Below are 21,205 nucleotides of genomic sequence, written 5' to 3'. Positions count from 1 at the left end.
TACTGCCATTAATATATATGGCTCCAAATTGCATTGATCAAACCTTCTCATACTTAATACTCCAATTAAGAGCATCTCCAAAGGAAAGGGTAAATAGAGAGGAATAACTACCATATTTATCTTTTCTTCATAAAATTTCATGCTTCAATGGAAATGGTATTTGGGGAGGTATTATACCTTTTTTTTTCATTTTGAGAGGGCATCTCTACCTCTTCTTTGTACAAAAGGTAAAAGGTTAGTTATTTTTGTTTGTCTTTTTTATTTACCTTCATTCCTTAGAGTCCATAACTTTTTAAGAAGGTATAATTATTTTTTTGAGAAGGTAAATGAGAAATATACCTTCTCAATTTACCTTTATCCATCAAGATGTTCTAAGGCATGCTTGTCCCTAAGAATGTGAAAGTTTTAGTTCAGCCAAATTCAAGAAAAAAGAAAAGACAGACTCTACATAACTAAGTGAAAAAAGAGAAACAAAAACAAATACTCCAAAGACTCTGGCAAGATAATAAAAGAAAAGAAAACAAACCAAGCACATGAAAAATACTCAGCTCTCGAGTAATTAAAAATCTGAGCCATACCATCAATAATACGGATTACTCCGACGAGCAACCCGTACCCGTCGCTAGGGCTTAGCGGCGGCTGTTGTATCTTGAGCAAGAAGTAAAAAAACGTAAAGAGTAGGTTAATTTCTGATTTATTGATAATGATGTCAATAGACAAAATACCTATTTATATTATCTAAGGACCCTAGGTTTGGTTCGACTCGATCATTTCGGGAAAGAACCAACAAGAAAACCCGAAACGGAGCTTATATTATGCTCGACGCAAAAAGTTCTTAAAGGAAATAATTCAAAAATAAAAGTACTAATAATTATTCTAATTAAATGAAAAGAACTACTTAGAGACAAAGTCTCCAAACCACGCTGGTTTCTTGGGCTGCCTCGTTGATCGCCGTGGCTCTGTGTTCTCAACTCTCTCCTCCATTTCATCCTCATCGCTATCTTCCGGCACCGTCTCTACCTCTTGTGCTTCCACGGCGTCGACGCTCTGTTCTAACGTTGGACCCGTATCAACTCCCTCCCCGATAACAAGCTCCTTGTCCGCAAGGAGGTAAGGAAAATGCTGCTCTACTGTCGCCAAAGGCTCCCACGAAGAAGAAGAGGCTACATCAACCCCAGGCGACCACTGGACCTGCACCTGGTCAATAGGCTGCCCGTTCATCAAGGATGTACGTCGGTCAAGTATCCTCACCGGTCTCTGCACTGACCTCGCCCCCACAAATTCAGATGGGAAATCAGCCCTTGTCTCCGAAGCTTCCCCCTCGACGAAAGGTCGAAGTAAACTGATGTGGAAAACGTCATGGATACGAGCCCCCTGCGGTAGCTGTAATCGGTATGCAACAGGCCCGATTCTTTCCGTCACAGTAAAGGGGCCATAAAATCTCCGAGCTAGCTTCGCGGACACCGGCCGCGCCACAGAATGTTGACGATATTGTTGTAACTTAAGTAAGACCTTATCTCCCACCTCAAACTGAACATCACGCCGATGCTTATTGGCTGCATTTCTCATTCGTTGTTGAGCTCGTTCCAAATTCCTCCGCAGCTCCACCAAAAGTTCTCCCCGCTGCTGGATGAGCTCAGCGACTTCCGGCTCCACCCGAATTCTGCCCGTAGTAGGCATTGCCGCCACCAAAGGCGGTGGGTCGCGCCCATAAAGCACCCTAAAAGGGGAAGTGCCGATGGACTCATTATGAAAACAGTTAAGAGCCAGTTCTGCCCACGGAAGAAAGTTAGCCCACTTAGCTGGGCGCTCCGACGTGAAAGCCCTCAAGTATTGTTATAAACCACGATTACGCACCTCGGTTTGGCCATCTGACTGAGGGTGGTAGGCGGTAGAGAAATGGAGTTTCGTTCCGCTGAGTTGAAGTATATCTCTCCACACATCACTGAGAAAAATCGGATCACGATCAGAAACCAAAGTCTTGGGGAACCCGTGATGCTTAACCACTGTCTCAATAAATAAACGCGCAACTCGCATCGCGTCAAAATGTGCTGGCAGCAAAGCGAAGTGAGCATACTTAGATAAACGGTCCACCGCGACCATAATGGTTGTGTACCCACGAGAATTCGGCAAACCCACTATAAAGTCCATAGACACATCCTCCCAAACCTGTGACGGAATGGGCAAAGGTTGTAGTAACCCTGCGGGTCGCTGCGTGGAATATTTGGTCGTCTGGCATACGACACATGTCGCCACAAAATTTTTCACATCAGTGCGCATGTTGTGCCAATGAAAGTGGGTAGTCAACCGTCGCAGAGTGCGCTCAAACCCCGGATGACCCGCCAGAGGGGTGCTGTGGTGCTCGAAAAGTATGGCCTCACGGAGCGGTGAATCCTTGCTCACAAAGATACAACGGCCATAGTAAATCAGCCCGTCACTCACCGAATACCTCGGGTCGGCCTCGCCCGCGTCAATCTGGCGGCGTAACTCAGATAAATCCTTCCGGAAGGAAGTCTCCTCTCGCAATGCAGATAGGATATCTGGAATGGGATGCGCGATAGCCACCAACAGGGCCGCCTCATTGCCAACTTCCTCATCGCGACGCGACAACGCGTCTGCTACTCGGTTCGCTGCTCCCGGCTTGTACTCGATAGAAAACTTATATCCCATTAATTTCCTGACATATAGGTGCTGTTCTGGCGTTTGGATCACTTGTTATAGGAGTTCCCGCAAACTCTTCTGATCACTGCGGATGACGAATTCTCTACCCAATAGATATTGGCGCCATTTCTACACTGCTTCAACTATAGCATACAATTCCTTGTGGTAAGTGGAAGCGCTACGACGTCTTGGTCCCAACTTTTTACTAAAATAAGCCAATGGATGACCCCCTTGCATGAGTACTGCCCCTATCCCAAAATCGGATGCGTCAGTCTCCACAAAAAAAGTCTGAGAAAAATCTGGCAAGTGTAGAACAGGTGCAGCTGTCATGGCTCGCTTTAAAGCCTCAAAACTCTCCGTCGCGGCCTCCGTCCAAGTAAAAGAGTCCTTCTTGAGGAGATCAGTGAGCGGTGCAGCAATTACCGCATAATGCGCGATGAAGCGGCGGTAATAACCCGTCAGACGCAGAAAACCGCGGAGCTGTTTAACCGTTGTCGGTGTTGGCCAGACCACCATTGCGGCGATCTTTGCCGGGTCTGCCTTAAGTTGACCCCCCATGATCAAGTGGCCCAAATAATCAACTGTTGTACTGCAGAATGAACATTTCGACAATTTAACAAAAAACTGATGCTTCTCCAAGATGGAGAGAACCTGGTCCAGATGCACGCCAGATGCACGCCGTGCGTTACCAAGTCCGGGCTGTAAACGAGTATATCGTCGAAGAAAACTATAACCGACTTCCGCAAAAATTGCTGGAATACACAATTCATCGCGGCCTGAAATGTGGAGGGGGCGTTTGTGAGGCCAAAAGGCATGACCAGAAACTCAAAATGTCCATCGTGCGTGCAGAACGCCGTCTTATAAGTATCATCCGCATGCATACGAATCTGGTGGTACCCCGAACGGAGGTCGAGTTTAGTAAAAACCCGAGCTGCACCTAGTTCATCGAATAGCTCATCTGCCGTCGGGATAGGAAAATGATCCGGTACCGTAGCCTTATTCAAGGCTCTATAGTCAATGCAGAATCTGAACGACCCGTCCTTTTTGCGAACCAGCAGGACCGGAGATGAAAAGGAGCTATGACTGCGCTGAATTACCCCTTGATCTAACATTTCTTTCACCTGTTTCTCGATCTCATTCTTCTGGAAATAGGGGTATCTGTACGGATGGACATTGACCGGTTTGGAGTTTGGCAACAAATGAATACGGTGATCGAATTGTCGTGCGGGTGGCAAACCTGTCGGAAGTTGAAACACCGCGCTGTGGCCGTGTAATACGGCGCTGATTGGTGCTGGTATGTCAGCTGGGAATATTAACTCCATCCCCTGTGAATCAGTGTCTGGTCGCGACTCTAACTGCATCAATTCGTATAATTCGCATGTTGCCGGGTGGCCGACAAGTGATGCCAACGAGCTCAAGGATATCTGTCGCGGCGCTTGGGTCGTGCTGGTAAGCACTATCAACTCGTTGTCCCGAACGAACTCCATGGATTTTTCCACATAATCAGTCGTGACGCGGCCCAGCGATTCCAACCACTCCATTCCCAGAATTACATCCGGCCCATGAATGGACAAAATATGAAGATCAATAGAGAAAACCGCGCCTTGCATAACCAGACGAGTGTTCTTACTCATATGGGAGCACAACAATGATTCCCCATTTCCTACATACACACGAAAGGGCTTCACTGCAGTTAATGGGAGGGATAGTTTTTCGGCCAAACGTGGGTGTAAGAAGTCGTGTGAGCTTCCTGTATCAACCAATACCGACACGGTCTCATCCCCAATCGATCCCAGTAATGTGAGGGACTTCGAATGGCGTTTACCCTCGATGGCGTGTAAGTGTGAGAGGTCTGCTGTAATCACTTCCTCAGGCGAGTCACCCGCCGGAGGGTCCACGGGATCGTCCTCATCCTCGTACACTCCCATGTAGGCCAAAAATCTGTGCTTGCAAACGTGGCCCGTCACCCATTTTTCCGGGCAATAGTAACACAGCCCAAGCCGAGAGCGTTCTGCCTTCTGCGTTGCCGAGAGCCTAATAATTGGCGTTCGCGATGAATCCGAACCGCGGGACTGCGGCAGTGATGGTTTACCAGCCAAAGCCGGCGATGCCTGGCTCGGGCCGTTCTGCTGCTCTGCAGTCAGCTGTGGTCGAGACTCGCGTGGCTGCCACTGTCTCCGTTGATAAGAAGGCTGTGGTGGCTGGTTCAATTCTGGGCGGCAGGCAGCAATCTGAACCGCTATTGCAAAAGCAGCCGCTAGAGTCGCAGGTCGATGGAGAAGAACCTCGTCCTGAATCGGTTGCCTCAAACCGGCCACATACAATTCAAGAAGCACATGGTCAGGAACGCCGACGACATTATTCTGCAATTTTTCAAATGCCAATTGATAATCATAAACGGTACCTGTTTGTTGAAGCTTCTTGAGAAGACCGATGTGGCTGGTATAACACTGTTGGTCAAAGCGACGCTTGACATCGTCTAGGAACTCAAACCAAGTAACGTGTTCGTGGCTGGAACAGTAGTTCCATATCCAATCTGCCACCACAGGTTCGAACAACATTATCACATAATGGAGGCGTTGATTCTCGGGTGTACCCACATGATCAAAGTAGAATTGGATGCTTCGTATCCAATTGTTAACCTCGGTCCCGTCAAACCGTGGAGGTTCCATCTTGATTGGCTTGTGTTGTTTCTCGTGTGAGAAAGACCCAAATTGCGGTCTAGGGGGCGGTGGACCCCAGCAAGAGGAAGCACTGACCATCTGCGGTCGTGTTAATGGTGCCTGAGTCTGCTGCCATTGAGGTTGTGGCAGTTGGGTCGGGCGAATGGAGGTTGCCACCGCGAAGATTGTCTCGGGCAGTCCGAAAGGCGGTAGTGAAAAGGCTGATGCGCTCGCTGAGAAGGGCATCGTCTGCAGCGGTGTGGTGGAGTAGTGCAAGGTAGGTAAGGTTTGTCCTGTGATAGGTGTCGAGTAGAGTGTGTCACTCGAAGAAGCCTGTGAATATGAGAAAACTGGTATAGGAGTCGTAGCCTGAGTAGAAAATCCAATCCCAATCGGAGGAATCGTTTGTTGGCGAAGGGATTCAGAGAAGCGATTGTCCGGAGGAATCATATGCGTTGTCAAACCCTGCACAACGGATGTGAGATGTTCCAATTGCGAACTCAATGATGCGATCGATGGAACATGTGGAGCAATCGGTGTCGATGGCGGTATCGACACACCGATCGATTCCGTGCGACCAACGCCGGGCTTGCTGGCCGACATGATAGCAGAGCACCGGAGGAAGAGAACCGGTGAAAGCACCAGATAATACGGATTACTCCGACGAGCAACCCGTTCCCGTCGCTATGGCTTAGCGGCGGCTGTTGTATCTTGAGCAAGAAGTAAAAAAACGTAAAGAGTAGGTTAATTCTGATTTATTGATAATGATGTCAATAGACAGAATACCTATTTATATTAAGGACCCTAGGTTTGGTTCGACTCGATCATTTCGGGAAAGAACCAACAAGAAAATCCGAAACGGAGCTTATATTATGCTCGACGCAAAAAGTTCTTAAAGGAAATAATTCAAAAATAAAAGTACTAATAATTATTCTAATTAAATGAAAAGAACTACTTAGAGACAAAGTCTCCAAACCACGCTGGTTTCTTGGGCTGCCTCGTTGATCGCCGTGGCTCTGTGTTCTCAACTCTCTCCTCCATTTCATCCTCATCGCTATCTTCCGGCACCGTCTCTACCTCTTGTGCTTCCACGGCGTCGACGCTCTGTTCTAACGTTGGACCCGTATCAATCAACCTTTTCTCAACAAACTTAAGTAAAAGAAAATAGACAAAATACAAAACAAACAACTAAGGAGTCGAGGAAGAAACAAAACAAAAATAAATAACTCTAAGCACATGAAGTTCACCTGCACCTGAGTAAACATGTATGGGTTTCCTAACTGATCAAATCCATCATCCTAACATAAGTAGTCAAGACAACGTTCATGCGTTTCGGTGAGTTATCCTAGAGTTATTCTCATATGGGCTATACAATTAATTTATAAAAATATGCAAACCATTTAAAATAAAGATTGGATACTAGGTGTCCATAATAGAGTGCAACGGCCACGCCACAGCTACAAAAACTTTTCCGTCCAGTCAGCACAGCCACAAAAACTCTTCCGCCACATCATCACAGCCACTAAATAAAATCACATTATTAATTACCAAAATTATAAAAAAAAGGATCGGCCGCGGCAGTCGCGTTGTGCGCAATAGGCCGCCACCGCGGCGCCACCACCGCCCGGTCCACGCGCCACCTACGTGGCTCTCTCCTCCGCCGCCGCGCCCTCCGTCCCTGCAATAGACCGCCGTTGCGCCCGCGGTGGTCACTGTGGACACTCTTAGTAACTCAAGCAGGTCTTTAACTCTAGGACGCAATGGGGCCTGGTAAGATATTTCAATATTGGCTAGACCCTAGATGTCGTAAGATAACCTAAGAAAAGTCACTTTTCTGTTGAAATCGTTGTATCTAAATTCTTAAGCATAGTGCTTTATTGCTCACCTGAGGCTATAGTGTAATAATGGTGATTATTTTAAAGAAAGGTTGGAACTCAATATATAGAGTATTAATGAAAATAGGTATTGAATACTAGTAATATTCTATATATTGAATTTCAACCTTTTAGAAGAGGGTCTTTTTACTTTACTTTCTCTCTATTTTAATTATTTATTACTATGATTTTTTTAAAACACATGCAAAAAACAAAAGGAATATCTTAACTTGGACGGAGAGAGTAGTATAATACAACATTTGTTCATTACCTAGGTCTAGAATAACTTTAAATGTTAGCTCATTCCGGTTTTGAAAATCCCACCAAATTTTGAATTCATTCGACAGTTGTTAAGAATTCATAAATTATTTATACTCCATATATCCCACAATAAGAGTCATGCTTTGTCTCTCTACTTCTCTTTTACTTTTCCAATTTTGCATTAAAACTCGTGTCGAACCCAAAGTGCAAATTCTTTAGGAACAGAATGAGTATTATTACATGATTCATAATTTAAATAATTATATTATTTGATATATTATTGACTATTAGTATAATAATAATAATAATAACAACAACTATAAATAATAGCAGTTTAATAATAATAATAATAATAATAAATTATTATTATTATTATTATTATTATTAAAATTATGTGTTTGACACGTAATATTGAGTTATAATAAAAAAAACTTAATTAATTATTATTTAAATAATAAAAATATTAATAGTAGAATGAAATAATTAAAATTATACTATTAAGTACCTAAATATGTAAGATTCCATAAACTGGGAATAGAATACTTTGAAAAGCTTAGGAATCACAATCCTGGAAAGTTGTACTCGCTCTGTCCCATTAAAGATGACTCACTTTCCTTTTTGGTTTGTCCCAACCAAAATAACACATTGCTAAAAATGAAAATACTTTTATCTCTACTTTATTCCCTCAGTTTTATTTACTTTGTCCAATTACACACAAAATAAAGATTCATAAAATCTCGTGACGTCCAAGGAAGGGGTCATCTTCTTTGGGACGGAGGGAGTACTATTTTCCTTGTATTTAAAATTCTGATTACTTTCCCAGTTTCATTAAAAATTAATTAAATAATAAAATTTAAAAATTTAACAAAATAAATTATTTTCCCGACAAAAATCCTGCTAACAAACATGGCCTAAGGATTGTTTGGAACAAGTTACAAGAATTATCTAGTTTTAATTGAGTGTCCTCATATTGGCTTGAGTGAATAGCTCGTGTTATTTTTATAGCCTGACAAAAATCATCTTGAAGCTCATGTTTCAACCTAGAAAATTAACCCACAATTTCGGTAGGTTATATTAACAACTTTGGAAATTGAACCAAGACGGTGGAATAAAGTTATTAAGTTGTTCTCTATCTTTCCAAATCTCACTTTCTGCAGATATACAATTGAGGTTATTTTAGTCTAAGAGCATCTCTAATAGCGGCTAGCGGGCCGGTTAGTCGCTCCACGCGCACTGGTCGGTCGCTAGCCGACCATTGGAACCGGCGAGCGCAAAATCGGCGAGCGAATCGGCTAGTCCACGACGATTCGCTCGTCGATCCGCTGGCTGCCATTGTAGCGTCCCGCTCGGCTAGCGATCGGCTAGCCCCCCCTCTATTTTTTTTAATGTTCGAAACTCCATATGTACGCGATTTTAACGTTATTTTCATTTGCACCACTTGTTTTTACGAGTTTCTCTCTCCCTTAATTTCTGTACAAGAGCAATAATGTTAAATGGAGAACAACAACGACTCTACTCCAGTGACGTGCGGTCGCAAACTCCCACGGTACCCGTGGGAAGTGTATGGAGTCCGATGGGCGGGTCCACAATATGTACCGGTGTGGCAGGGCGGGCAGGGGGTGCCGGTGATGCAGGAGTGGCAGCGGGGGATGCACGAGTTGCAGCTCGCGATGCAGGGGATGTCGGTGGTGCACCCGGGGGGGGGGGGGACAATGTCTATCGTCCCAGTCTTAACTTTTTGAATGCGTCTTCCCACACATCGACCCCAGTGGAGACTCATTTCACTGGGGATGAAACTTTCTCCCTAGAGGAGTTGTTGCAAGAAGTCGATCGATATGGGGACACTCCCATTCAAACAGGGGGAGTAGGTCGGGGTCGGCCCGCACCGAAGAAGAAGAGGGCCAAGGGCAAAAGGGTGGTCGGGGTTTGCGATGATCCCCTCCAGTCGAACAGGATCATCAACTTGTGGGCTAAAATTGCAGCAGCCTACAAGACACATTGCCCGCACGAGAAGTCACACAGCGGGGAGGAATGCCGGAAGCAGTGTGGAAGCAGGATGGTTTTTTTTTTTTTTAATTATGTAAATTTTTTTGTACTTTTTTTTTAATTTAAATAAAATTATTGCATTTTCCCGTATCCGTATCGTAAATTTAATTCCGAATTTTGCGTGATTGTAATTTATTTGTTTTTTATAATTTTGCTAGGCTATTGCTTGTCCAGTTTCTTATCCTGATGATGTGGCAGGAAGTTTCTAGTCCTAGATGATGTGGCAGGAGGAGTTTTTTGGCTAGGCTATTGCTGGCCTATGGCTGACATAAAGCCATTGGAGATGCTCTAAAAAAAATTTAGTACTCCTTCCGTCCACGAAAAGTAGAGCACATTTGTCATTTTTTGTTGTCCACAAAAAATTGAGCACATTTTAAAAATGAAAGTTTTCAACAACTTCTCTCTTACTTTTTTTTCCCTATTCTCATACTAATAATATAGACTTCACATTCCACTAACACTATATTTCTCTTACTTTTTTTCCTTTCTCTATTACTAATAATATGCACCCCACATTACACTAACACTACTTCTCTTTCACTTTTTTTCATTCTCTGTTATTTTATCAATTCCATATTAAAACTCGTGGCATTAACAATGTGTCTTATTTTTCATGGACGAAGGGAGTATGATATTGTATCTTTTGAACCAAACAAAGAGATAGTTTAAAATTTTAAATTAACTATCAAACACACCACTTAGATATATACTCCCTAGTACAAAGCATGGTATATATGGGAGTAATCAATTGCTAACTCATCTCTTAGTTGCTAACTACTATTAATTTAAGATCAAAAGATTTTAGAAATCTTGTGGTCTACAATTTGCCATGTGTAATTTCGTTTTTCATTGTTTAATATTAGAAAGATAATAGCAATTATCAAATTTAGGGTTTAGAAATATAATGTCAATACAGTGTATGAAATACATCAACACGAAGACATAATAATGTCAACACAATTTCATATTGACATTTTACAAGCATAATATTGACATATTATGTAAGGTGTATTGACATAAATCTGTTCGTCAAAAATACGAAAATTCAAAAAAAAAAAATCACTTTTTTTTCAAATTTTGACATCGGAACATATACATGTAGTATATCGTTGGAATCCTTATAAAATTATCTTTAATTTGATATATGTTATATGAATTTAAAGTTTTAAGATTTCTTTTAAAAGTTAGTTATAACTAACTTGACATTAATACCCCTATTGATTTTTATTAGAATTAATCCTATAGCCTTATTGACATTTTTTGTTGATCATATTGACATTTCGTGGTTGATGATCTAGGCTTTTAATTTAAATATCTAATGGCTATTATTGAGTTGTAGTTAGCAATTAAGCATTGAGTTAGCAATATAACACTCCCCTGTCATGGTTATTATCCTAACTAATTGTAACGTAGATAGTCTACTAAATGAGTCCTAACTATTTACACCAAACTCAAATTTAAAAGAATATTAGTTATACACTTATTTTTTATTCTCATAAAATTTTGAAAAAAATGGTTTAGATTTTTAGTAGCGTAAACTCAAAAATGTTTATATCTTGTTTAATAATCTAAAATGTGATAAATTTTGCAATATAAAAGATATTTTTTTACTACTTTATTTTGGATTTTGAAGAAATCTGACGGGACGGTAAAATAATAAACTCATACATCTTCACACTCAGATATTGAAGTACCCGGACACAAGACTAACATAATTTAAATTTCCAAAATAATTAAGCGACTCGTTAAGCAGTACTTCCTCTATTCCAAGAAAGATGACATCTTCTTTGGACGATATGAGATTTTATACAGTTTTATTTTGTGTGTTAAATGGAATGAGTAAAGTAGGAGAAAAGAAATAAAGTAGAGATAAAGAAGTTTCTATTTTTAGTAATGTGGCATCTTGGATGCTTTGAGAATATCAACACACTACTTATGTCAAGACATTGCTTTAAGAATGACATTATACATGTATTATATTTACATATTTTATATACTATTTTGACATTTGTTGTTGTACGAAAAAATTGAATTTTTTTTTCAAATTTTTACATCGGAACATATGCAAGTGAGATCTCGTTAGAATCCTTACGAAATTATCTTTAATTTGATATATATTTTGCAAAAAAATAATTTAAATCGAGAAAGTTATATGTGCTTTAAAGTTATGTGATATTTTTCAAAAGTTAGTTACAATTAATTTGTTGTAAATTGACCTTATATTTGCTTTAAAGTTATGTGATATTTTTCAAAAGTTAGTTACAATTAATTTGTTGTAAATTGACCTTATATGTGCTTTAAAGTTATGTGATATTTTTTATTAATCGTATTGACATTTCGGGGTTGATGATCTAGGCCGTTGATTTGAATATCTAAGAACTATTATTTAGTTGTATTTAGCAATTAAGTATTGAGTTAGCAATATGACACTCCCCTACATAACATATATTTTATAATAAAAATTACTCATAAAAGTTGAGACAAAACTTTTGGGCACGGAGATTAAAAATTTATATTAAATAAATAGGAGTGATGAAAAAAGTAGGAAAGATAAGAGAGAGTAAAGTAAATGATGGAATAAAAAAAGAGTGATTAGATGTTTTGTCTTTTAAAAAAAGAAATGACTCAACTTTGTTGGGACAGACTAAAAAGGAATACGACTCAACTTTTTTGGGACGGAGGGAGTAATATTTAATTATAAACAATAATTTTTATTTTAAATTTTTTTTAAAAAATTATAATTTCACATTAATCCACTTCTTAAAGTCAAATTCGTGAATAAGTGAAAGCTTATATGTTGTTGTATATAATAATAGGTTTGTGTTAAAATGACAACTCCTTTTAAAGTGACACCGAGACATCACTTATACAGCAATATTATAAACGCTACACAACAATATTATAAATGTTACACAACAATCTATAGATTGTTGTATAGCGTGTTGGATATTGCTGGACAAGAAAAATTGTTGTATAAAGAGCAACAAATTGCTGCCCGTTTTTTTGGGTTTTTTTTTGCCACGTTGCAGCTTATTATTCGTCCACGTGTACAAATGATTGGCTAGGAATGGTGGTATGGTGTTATTTTAAGAGGTGGTGGCACCCTAACACTCCCCTATAATAATATAATCATTCATATTTGAGGAGTAGATTTTGCGTTATTTGTGTGAACCTTTTATAGATTGGTTTTCAATTCTTTGTGATTTTGATTTGGGACAAATTGGTTCTTTTATTGATAGGTTTTTAACTCCAACATACATTGTAATTTCGATATAGCACAATTGGTAACACTTAATGTGAGTTTTTATTGCTTTATACTCCCTCCGTCCCATAGAAATAGACCGTATTTAATTTTTTGTCGGTCTTATAAAAATAGTTCATATCCATTTATGACAATCTTTTTCTTTTCTCTTTTTCTTTATCATTTATGGGTTCTACTTCTACACAATTTCAAATATTTTTTCTCATTTTCTCTTACTTTACCAATTACGTATTCCCGTGTCAATACTAAATGATCTATTTCCATGGGACGGATGGAGTATATATAGTACTCCCTCCGTTTTTTAAAAATAGGGAGGTTTGAAACGACACGAGTTTTAATGCACAATTTGGTAAAGTAAGAGAGAGGGGGAGAAAAAATGGTAAAGTGAGAGAGAGAAAAAAAAAACAATGGAATTAATGTTAGTGGATCATGGGATCCGCTTTAAATTGTTAATTGTAGTGGTATTAGTAGTCAATAAATTGATGTATAGGGTGTAAAGATTTCCTAAAATAGAAAATTTGAAAATTAATATTTTTAAAGAATAGGCTAAAATGGAAAGAATTGCTATTTTAAAAAAATGAAGAGTGTATACAGTGACGAAAGAAGAATAGAATTAAGGGGATAAAACTGTACCCTCCAACCTTCATAATAATTATAATAATAATAAACGTATTCATTTTTAATCAATTGACGATAATGGCCCAGTGGTAGTTTTCTCACCTCTCTACTTCAAGGCACGGGTCCAAACTTCAACAAGATCATTTTATAATTAATTTCCTACTCTCTTGAGATTAATCTATTCTTTTTTTTCCATTACTATAATGCCTCTAACGTTTTAGTATTATATACATTTTTTAAATATTCTATCCATATAATAAATTTTATTATCTTTTTCATTTTATTCTCGTTTAATTCTTTTGATATATTTAATATTTTTTATTTTCTATTTGTCATGCATTCAATTTTTAAGTGTTTTTTACTTCTTTTTAATTTATTTATTTTTATTATTTTACAATTATTACATATTGTGGACAGTGAATCTTCTGATTGGAAGAATAATGACAAAGGAAGATAAAAAAGATTAATTCTGAAGCTCTAAATCGATATAATAATATCGAACCTTTAGATCAAAAATTCTGGATCCGTCAATTGATAATAGATAAATTTGTTTGATTCCAACATAAATTAATAGTATTTAGCTTAACGGTAAATATGCTTTGATGAATACTAGAGTTAATTGGTTCAAACACCAAAACTAATACTCCCTCCGTCCCCTAATAATTCGTCACCTTTTGATCCGGTATGGATTTTAAGAAATGTTATAGAAAGTGTGTTGAAAAAGTTGGTGGCACGTGAGTCCTATTTTTATATATTAGTTTTATAATAAAATGTGAATGTGAATGAGTTAGTGGAATGTAGGGTCTATTATAAAAAATGGTAAAAGTGAAATGTGATAAATTTTTAGGACGAACGAAAAAGGAAATAAGTGATAAATTTTCAGGGACGGAATGAATATTTTGAAGTGGTATGAGATTTGTGAACAGTGTAATTAAGAGATTAATAAGAGCATCTCCAAGGGGGAAAGGTATATTGAGAAGGTATATTTCTCATTTACCTCCTCAAAAAGGTTATTATACCTTCTTAAAAAGTAATGGACTCCAAGGAAAGAAGGTAAATTCAAAAAGCAAATAAAATAACTAACTTTATACCTTTTCTATCAAGAAGAGGTAAAGATACCTCCTCAAAATAAAAGAAGGTATAATACCTCCTCAAATACCCTTTCCCTTGGAGTATGAAATTTTATGAAGAAGAGGTAAAAATGGTAGTTATTTCTCTTTACCTCTCCATTTACCCTCTCCCTTGGAGTTGCTCTAAGGAATGAAAATTGAAAAGAGAAGTTGCTGTGGACGGTCTTAACTCACTAATTTAACACACGCGTGCCTTGCATTTCAACTTAAAAAAAACTCAAACCACCAATCAAATTGACTACTAAGTATCTCAATCTAGGTAGAAATTGAACACTTGTATCAAAATTGAAAAGTTCAGCACAAGGAAATTATCAAAGTCAAATTAGACTTTTATTAGCATTAGAAAAATCTCAACAATTAATATCTATAAAACCCACCACAGCCACTTGCTAGGTGTGAATCATTCTCAACAATCTATTTATTCATCATGTCCAAAAATCTAGAGCCGTCGTATAGAACGATCAAAGCTGAAGTATCTCCTTTTCTTTCAAGTTCGCTTAGTTTGGTATATCCCTTTTTACTCCTCCTTCCGTCTTAATAAATTTGTTTTGAGCACAAAATTTAATAAGTTCATAGAGAACAAAAAAAAAAAAGAATTAATAAAATATGCGATAAAAAGAAAAATAAAAAATAAAAAAAGAGTATGAAATAGAAAGAAATTATATTTAAAAAAAAAGAAAATAAAATTTTTTTGCTAAAAAAAACTCAATATTTTTGGGATGATATGATAAGAATTATCTATCATATTAAAAATGAAACTTTTCGTAAACGGAAACAACACAATCTCTGTTTTCTCCTCTTTCTTACTTTAATCACATCTTCATTAACTCACAAAACAACATTGTATAAAATTTCATGCTAGAAACCAATGTTTTCATCAGTCCCTTGAAAATAGAAACTATTTTTTATGTTGGATCGTCCCATAAAAATAGAAACTTTCTAAGTTTTCTATTTTATGACGTGGACCCCACGATCTACTAACACCACTTTCACTACTTTTTATCTTCTCCTTTCTTACTTTATCCATTTTCTCATCTTCCCCTCTTTCTTCGCCAATTATTTTCTTTTATCAATTGTACATAAAAATTCATATTATTTCAAAAATGATAGTAGAAACATTTTTGGCAATCTTGAAACTTGAAAGGAGTTAATGAAGAGATGAGAGAGGAACTTAGTGTTACTTTTTAAAATGCTTCTTTTTGCAGACTGAACAGAAATCAGAGATCCCAAATTATTAACAGCTGGAAACAAAGCACAAAACAATGCTTGCAGCTCTGGACACTCAAGATTCTTGTGCCTTAAGCCAGTCTCCATATGCATGTTACTAAATCTCTGTTTCAAAGAAAAAGGTGAAGAAAACTTGGAGTTATGGAGTCATAAATCACATGCAACATCAACTTGCTTCTATCTCCATCACAAAACCACCAATCACACAGAAAAAATAATCTCTAACAAACAAACAAATTAATGCTCCAATTTTCCCCTCAAAGCTGAAATCCCCATCTCACCAAACAAAACAGAAGAACCTAAAAATAATTTTAAAACTAGTAAATGAGATAACATATATCCAACCTCCAAAAAACTGATCGGTAGATTCAAGCAAGAATTTCCTCATTTACAGCAGGTAGATTAAGATCCACCAGATTTCCGACGAATTTCGGCGCCGGCAAATGCGATCGCTTGTGGCCGCCGAGAGCTTGAGCGGATTTGAAGATTCTAGGGCACAATGAACACTCATGAACTTGATCCCCAACCAATTCTCCCTCCTCTTTCCCCTGAAACGAATTCCTGATCCTCTTGGAATGGCTGGCTTTGTGGCTCCCCAATCCCTGCGACGATTTGAACACCTTCTGGCATTCCTCGCATCTGTGGATTTTTCTACTCGAACAATCGGAATTCCTCCTCCACACATCTCTCGACAGCATCATCAGGCACAAGGCGACATTCCGCTCTTCTTCTTCTTCTTCCATCTCGAGATTGATCCCTCTCAGCCGCTTGAATCTCGAGCTGTTTTCGGATTTGGATTTGTCTCCGCCGCTGGCGCTGCTGCTGCTGCTCTCGGTGTCGTCGGGGTGGTGCTTGGGGGGGAGAGGGAGGATAGCGTAGTGGGAACGCATGTGAGCGCCCAAGGCTTTGCCGTTTGAGAATCGCTTGAAACAGAGCTTGCAATCCATGGTGGTGGTGGTGGTGGTGGTGATGCTGCCTATCAATTGATCATTTAGCGAATCGGAGATCGGAATTGTGTGAAATGCTTTTTGTGTGTATGTGAAGATGGGGGAGTTGTGTTGGACGCCTACTCATGCCCCAGTCGTGCTCCTCTCTCTCTCTCTCTCTAGAATAGTGGTTTCTGTTTTTTGTAAAAGCTTTATGAAGGGAAGGCTAAGCCGTATAGGTGACTAAGTTTCTCTATTGACAGCCATTCTTCACCTAAACAAATTCGTCTTTTCCTTTTTTACTATACAAAATCGAGATTTATTATACACCCTCGTCCGCCAATAAAAGAAAAAATAGTTAGAACCACACTAATTGATACAGTAAGATATAAAAAATAGAATTTAAGAAATATAGTAAGTAGCTTAACTTTACGAAGGAAAGTGAATAAAAAAAATTAGTAAAGTGTGGATCCTACTTTTATACTCTCTCCGTCCCAGTTTAGGTGTGTCAATTAGTTATGACACGGGTTTTAAGAAATTAATGGAGTGTGTAATAAATGAAGTGAGTTGGTGGAAAGTGAGATGGTTTGACTTTTGGGTTTTTTTTTGTGTGGGGCGGGGGGGTGGGTTGGGGGGTTTCATGTAGATAATGACATTTTGGTGTAATTTTGATGAATAATGAGGTAAATTTTATGTCCAAATATGGAAGATTCTAAATGTGACTCCTAAATTGAGACGGACTTTTATTACAAAATATGACTCTTAAACTGGGACGAAGAGAGTGTATAATTTATGTGTCTTATTAAAAATGAAACCCTTTCTTTTTTTCGGGTTGTCCTATTACAGACGAAAGGTTTCTAACATAGAAACAAGAATATTCCAATTTTTTTATATGTTCTCTTCATTAATAGAGAGAGTATTAGTTTTATACTCCCTCCGTTCCATTCCAAGTGGAGCATTTCTAGTCCAACACGAGATTTTATGTATTGTTATTTTGTGAGTTAAATGGAAAAAATAAAGTAAAAGAGATAAAAAAAAAAGTAATGAGAGTGATAATTCTATTTTTAGAAATGTGTCATTAAGAGTAGGACATCTCAAAAAAGAAAATGTTTCACTTAGCGTGGAACCGGGGGGAGCAATAATAATGAATGGATTGAGTTAATAGAATGTGAAGTCCGCTTATTAAATTTAGTAAAAGTAAAATTGGACATTTTTTGGGGTGCGTCCAAATAAGGACATATGAGACATTTATTAGGGACCGAAAGGAAGTATAAATGATACTCCATCCGTCCCAAGGAAGATTACTTCTTCCTTGGGCGGCACAAGAGTTTACACAGTTTTATTTTGTGTGTTAGGTGAAAAGAATAAAATGATAGAAAGAGAATAGAGTAGAGATAAAGAAGTTTTTATTTTTAATAATGGTTCATCTTGAGTAGGACAAGTGGGTCATCTTTGAGTGGGACGGAAGGAGTACTAATTTTATGGGACGGATAAAATGAAGAATGAATTATTTTTTATGGATGGAAAGAACATACTTCCTCCGTCTCAAAATGTGTCGCACTTGTGGGATGACACGGGATTTTAGGAGTTTTTGTTTTCTGTGTCAGGTGAATTTAGAAAATATAATATTTATATTATTGTGAGGGAGATTTTTTTCTAAAAATGGAAAAGTGACATCTTTAGTGGGACAAACTAAAAAGGAAAGTGAGACATCTTTTATAGGACGGCGGGAGTATGTTTTTATACAAGCTATATAGTACGAGCTTTAGGTCATCTACAACTAGGGGTGATAAATCGGGCGGGTTGGGTCGTTATTGGATCAACCTAATAACGACTCAACCTAATAATGTCCAACCCGAACTCGACCTATTAAGGATTGTGTAGTTACCAAGAGCACCTGATAACGACTTAACACAATAAGAACATGCGTCCAACACGAATCAGTTAACGATACATTATAATACGGATTGGCACGAAATGATAATGGCACAAACATGATTTACATTATTAAAATACGATATTATACTATTAAACCTGATTTACATGATTAAACCCCAATATTATTCGATTAAACCTAATTTTGTAACTTACTTTACACGATAAAAATCCAATTTACATGATTTAAACCTAATTTACATGAAACTAGAAAATAAAATTAAAGTTTTTTTTTTACAAAAAAATACTAATAAAAATAGTTAAAATAATAATACTCTCTCAGTCCCATAAAAATATGTGCATTTGAAATGACACGAGATTTAATGATCAATTGGTAAAGTAGGATAGATGAGAAGAATGATAATTAAAATAGTGTTAGTAGATAGGCGGGCCCACATTATATTAGTGTTTGATGAGTTGTAATGGTGGATCACGGTGGTATAAGTTGTAAATAAACTGATGTATATTGGTTTGAGTTGGGAACAACTTTCCAAAAATGAAAATGCCCATATTTTTTTAGGACGGACGGAAATAGAAGGTGCACATATTTTTATGGGACGGAGGAAGTATTCTTTTAGTAAGTTACCTGATCCCAACCCAAAATTATCGTGTATCTAAAAGGTTAAACCGATAGAAACAAAAACCCAATAAGACATCACCCAAATCCATTAATTTCGCATGTCCACGTCGGGTTATCATATTGTGTTAAAAATTATCATCCATATATACAAGACTCACATCACTATTTACCCCATTTCTTATTTAAGAAATAACATCTACATTCCACTACTATTTTTTTAATTCTTCTTGACTCTCACTTATTCATTTTATATTAATTTTTATTTAAATTGAATTATTATGTACTAGTATTCTATTTATATTATTTTTTCAATTTAGTTTAAATACAAAAAATCATAAAATATAGTTAATACTTTAAAATAAATTCGTGTTCGTATTACTTTTACATGTGAACATAATATTTATAAAAAAAAACAAAGAAGAAACAAAAATACAACAAAATGAAAGAACAATAAAAATGAAATATCAAGAAAATTAAAGAATTAGGTTTAAACTGTTACAATCACACAACAAATTATAATGAGGATGGCCGAGGGAACTAAGCGGTAGCCTTTGGTGCACCTGCATAGCACATGCGGGAAAACGCTGTCGATGGTTGGTGTTGCTCAACTGAGGAAGTGTAATGGGTGCGGCTATTGCACCAGATGAGCGCAAACCAAGAGCGTCATCGGGTGAACAATGGATGGCGCTCAATGAATGGGAGAAGTGGCCAAGTGTTGGGTTGCCAAGTGCTCTCGTTAATGCCATTGCAGCCGCTCTCGAGAAATGATAAGGAAACGGGCACCCGGGAAGACGTTGAACAAGAATCGTCTAGCCAACTTCAGTGACATGATCAGTTCGTGGGTGCGACAAGCTTAGGCACCACACAAGAGTTGGCCAAGCATCACTTGTCAGTAGCTCTAAGTGTCTTCGGCATGACGATGCTCATCAAGTCTAAGGGGATACGCTTGATAATCTTCAGCCACCTGAACCTCGGCACCCAATGTCTCCCTGTGGATGAAAGATGTGGCTCGGCAGCTGTCAAACTACATTTAGGATTAAAAACCACTCGCAAGTATACGAGGCTAAGTAGTTAGTGGCAAGTGAAATTATCGTATGCACAAGGACTAGATAGACGATTACCGTGATTTGTTTCAAACGCCATTTACACTGAAAAATGTTGTTTTTTGGTTTGATCTAGTTAGCTAATTAGAAATGCTAACAATTAAAGCTAATAAAGCAAGTAAATGGTTTAACAAGTTGGAGAAAGTAGGATTTAGGATCCGATTGCAACGGGAACACGTGAGACCCACTCAATGATTGTTGCATCTCTGGGATTACTAGGAAAGTCAATAATTTATATTAGGACCTCTTTCGAGTGCATTCAATGTGTAGATTAACCTATAATGTTGGAGCCTCCTCCTAATATGTCAAAGCTAACCCCTAAAGTTCTTATACTCATCACACTCACAAGCCATTACTTCTCCCGAATGTAAATTAGAAAGGAGTTATCAGTTAATATATCACGTCCAATCAAAGTATCTCTCGATTACAAGCAAATAGACAAGAAAATACAATAGGTAGATAGGCAATTGAATTGTAAAAGCTCAAATTAACCAACAAAGTAAGCAGAAGAGATAGGTAAACACAGGGGTGGAGCCAGAAATTATTCTTAGAAGGGGCAAAATTATAGTACATAGAAAAATTAGAGTTATTGAGAGGGGCATTTATAAAGAAATATGAATAAATTTGCAAATTTATCAAAGAAAAATGTAAAAGTTTGAGAGGGGCAGATGCCCCACTTGGAGATCATGTGGCTCCGCCCCTGGGTAAACACAAAATATTGATTTAATCCACACATCCCATTTTAATCTTCACTAAAACCCTAAAGAAAACTTAGCTACTCATAATCAATCCAAAAACATAGATAACATCCATGGAAATTGAAATAGACATGAATAATTATCTAAAAATACTCATGGGTGAATTGGATGGTGCTTTTGAAGAATGGGACTCCTTGGCATGTCAATCTTCTCTCAAAAGT

The 21,205-nt window shown here is 37.9% G+C and overlaps 2 protein-coding genes across 2 annotated transcripts; both read right to left on the bottom strand.

The window, feature by feature from the left end:
• Nucleotides 1-2,790: 2,790 nt before the first annotated feature.
• On the bottom strand, nucleotides 2,791-5,927 carry LOC148927272 (uncharacterized). The gene is made up of 2 exons (XM_089056544.1): nucleotides 3,313-5,927; nucleotides 2,791-3,250 (listed from the first exon to the last, which is right to left on the bottom strand). The coding sequence occupies exons 1-2, from the start codon at nucleotides 5,925-5,927 to the stop codon at nucleotides 2,791-2,793; spliced, it is 3,075 nt and encodes a 1,024-aa protein (XP_088912670.1).
• A 9,769-nt stretch (nucleotides 5,928-15,696) lies between these two features.
• LOC148927271 (zinc finger protein ZAT1-like) lies at nucleotides 15,697-16,896 on the bottom strand. Its single transcript, XM_089056102.1, has 2 exons — nucleotides 16,088-16,896; nucleotides 15,697-15,847 (listed from the first exon to the last, which is right to left on the bottom strand). The coding sequence occupies exon 1, from the start codon at nucleotides 16,687-16,689 to the stop codon at nucleotides 16,111-16,113; it is 579 nt and encodes a 192-aa protein (XP_088912228.1). The 5' UTR covers nucleotides 16,690-16,896; the 3' UTR covers nucleotides 15,697-15,847; nucleotides 16,088-16,110.
• Between the last annotated feature and the right edge of the window lie 4,309 nt (nucleotides 16,897-21,205).

This window comes from Salvia hispanica, chromosome 4 (genome assembly GCF_029641045.1).
Source record: "Salvia hispanica isolate PSC_SH4W2 chromosome 4, Shi_PSC_v1, whole genome shotgun sequence".
In the NCBI taxonomy this organism is placed as follows: domain Eukaryota; kingdom Viridiplantae; phylum Streptophyta; class Magnoliopsida; order Lamiales; family Lamiaceae; genus Salvia; species Salvia hispanica.
This window is presented reverse-complemented; position numbering and strand designations above follow the sequence as displayed.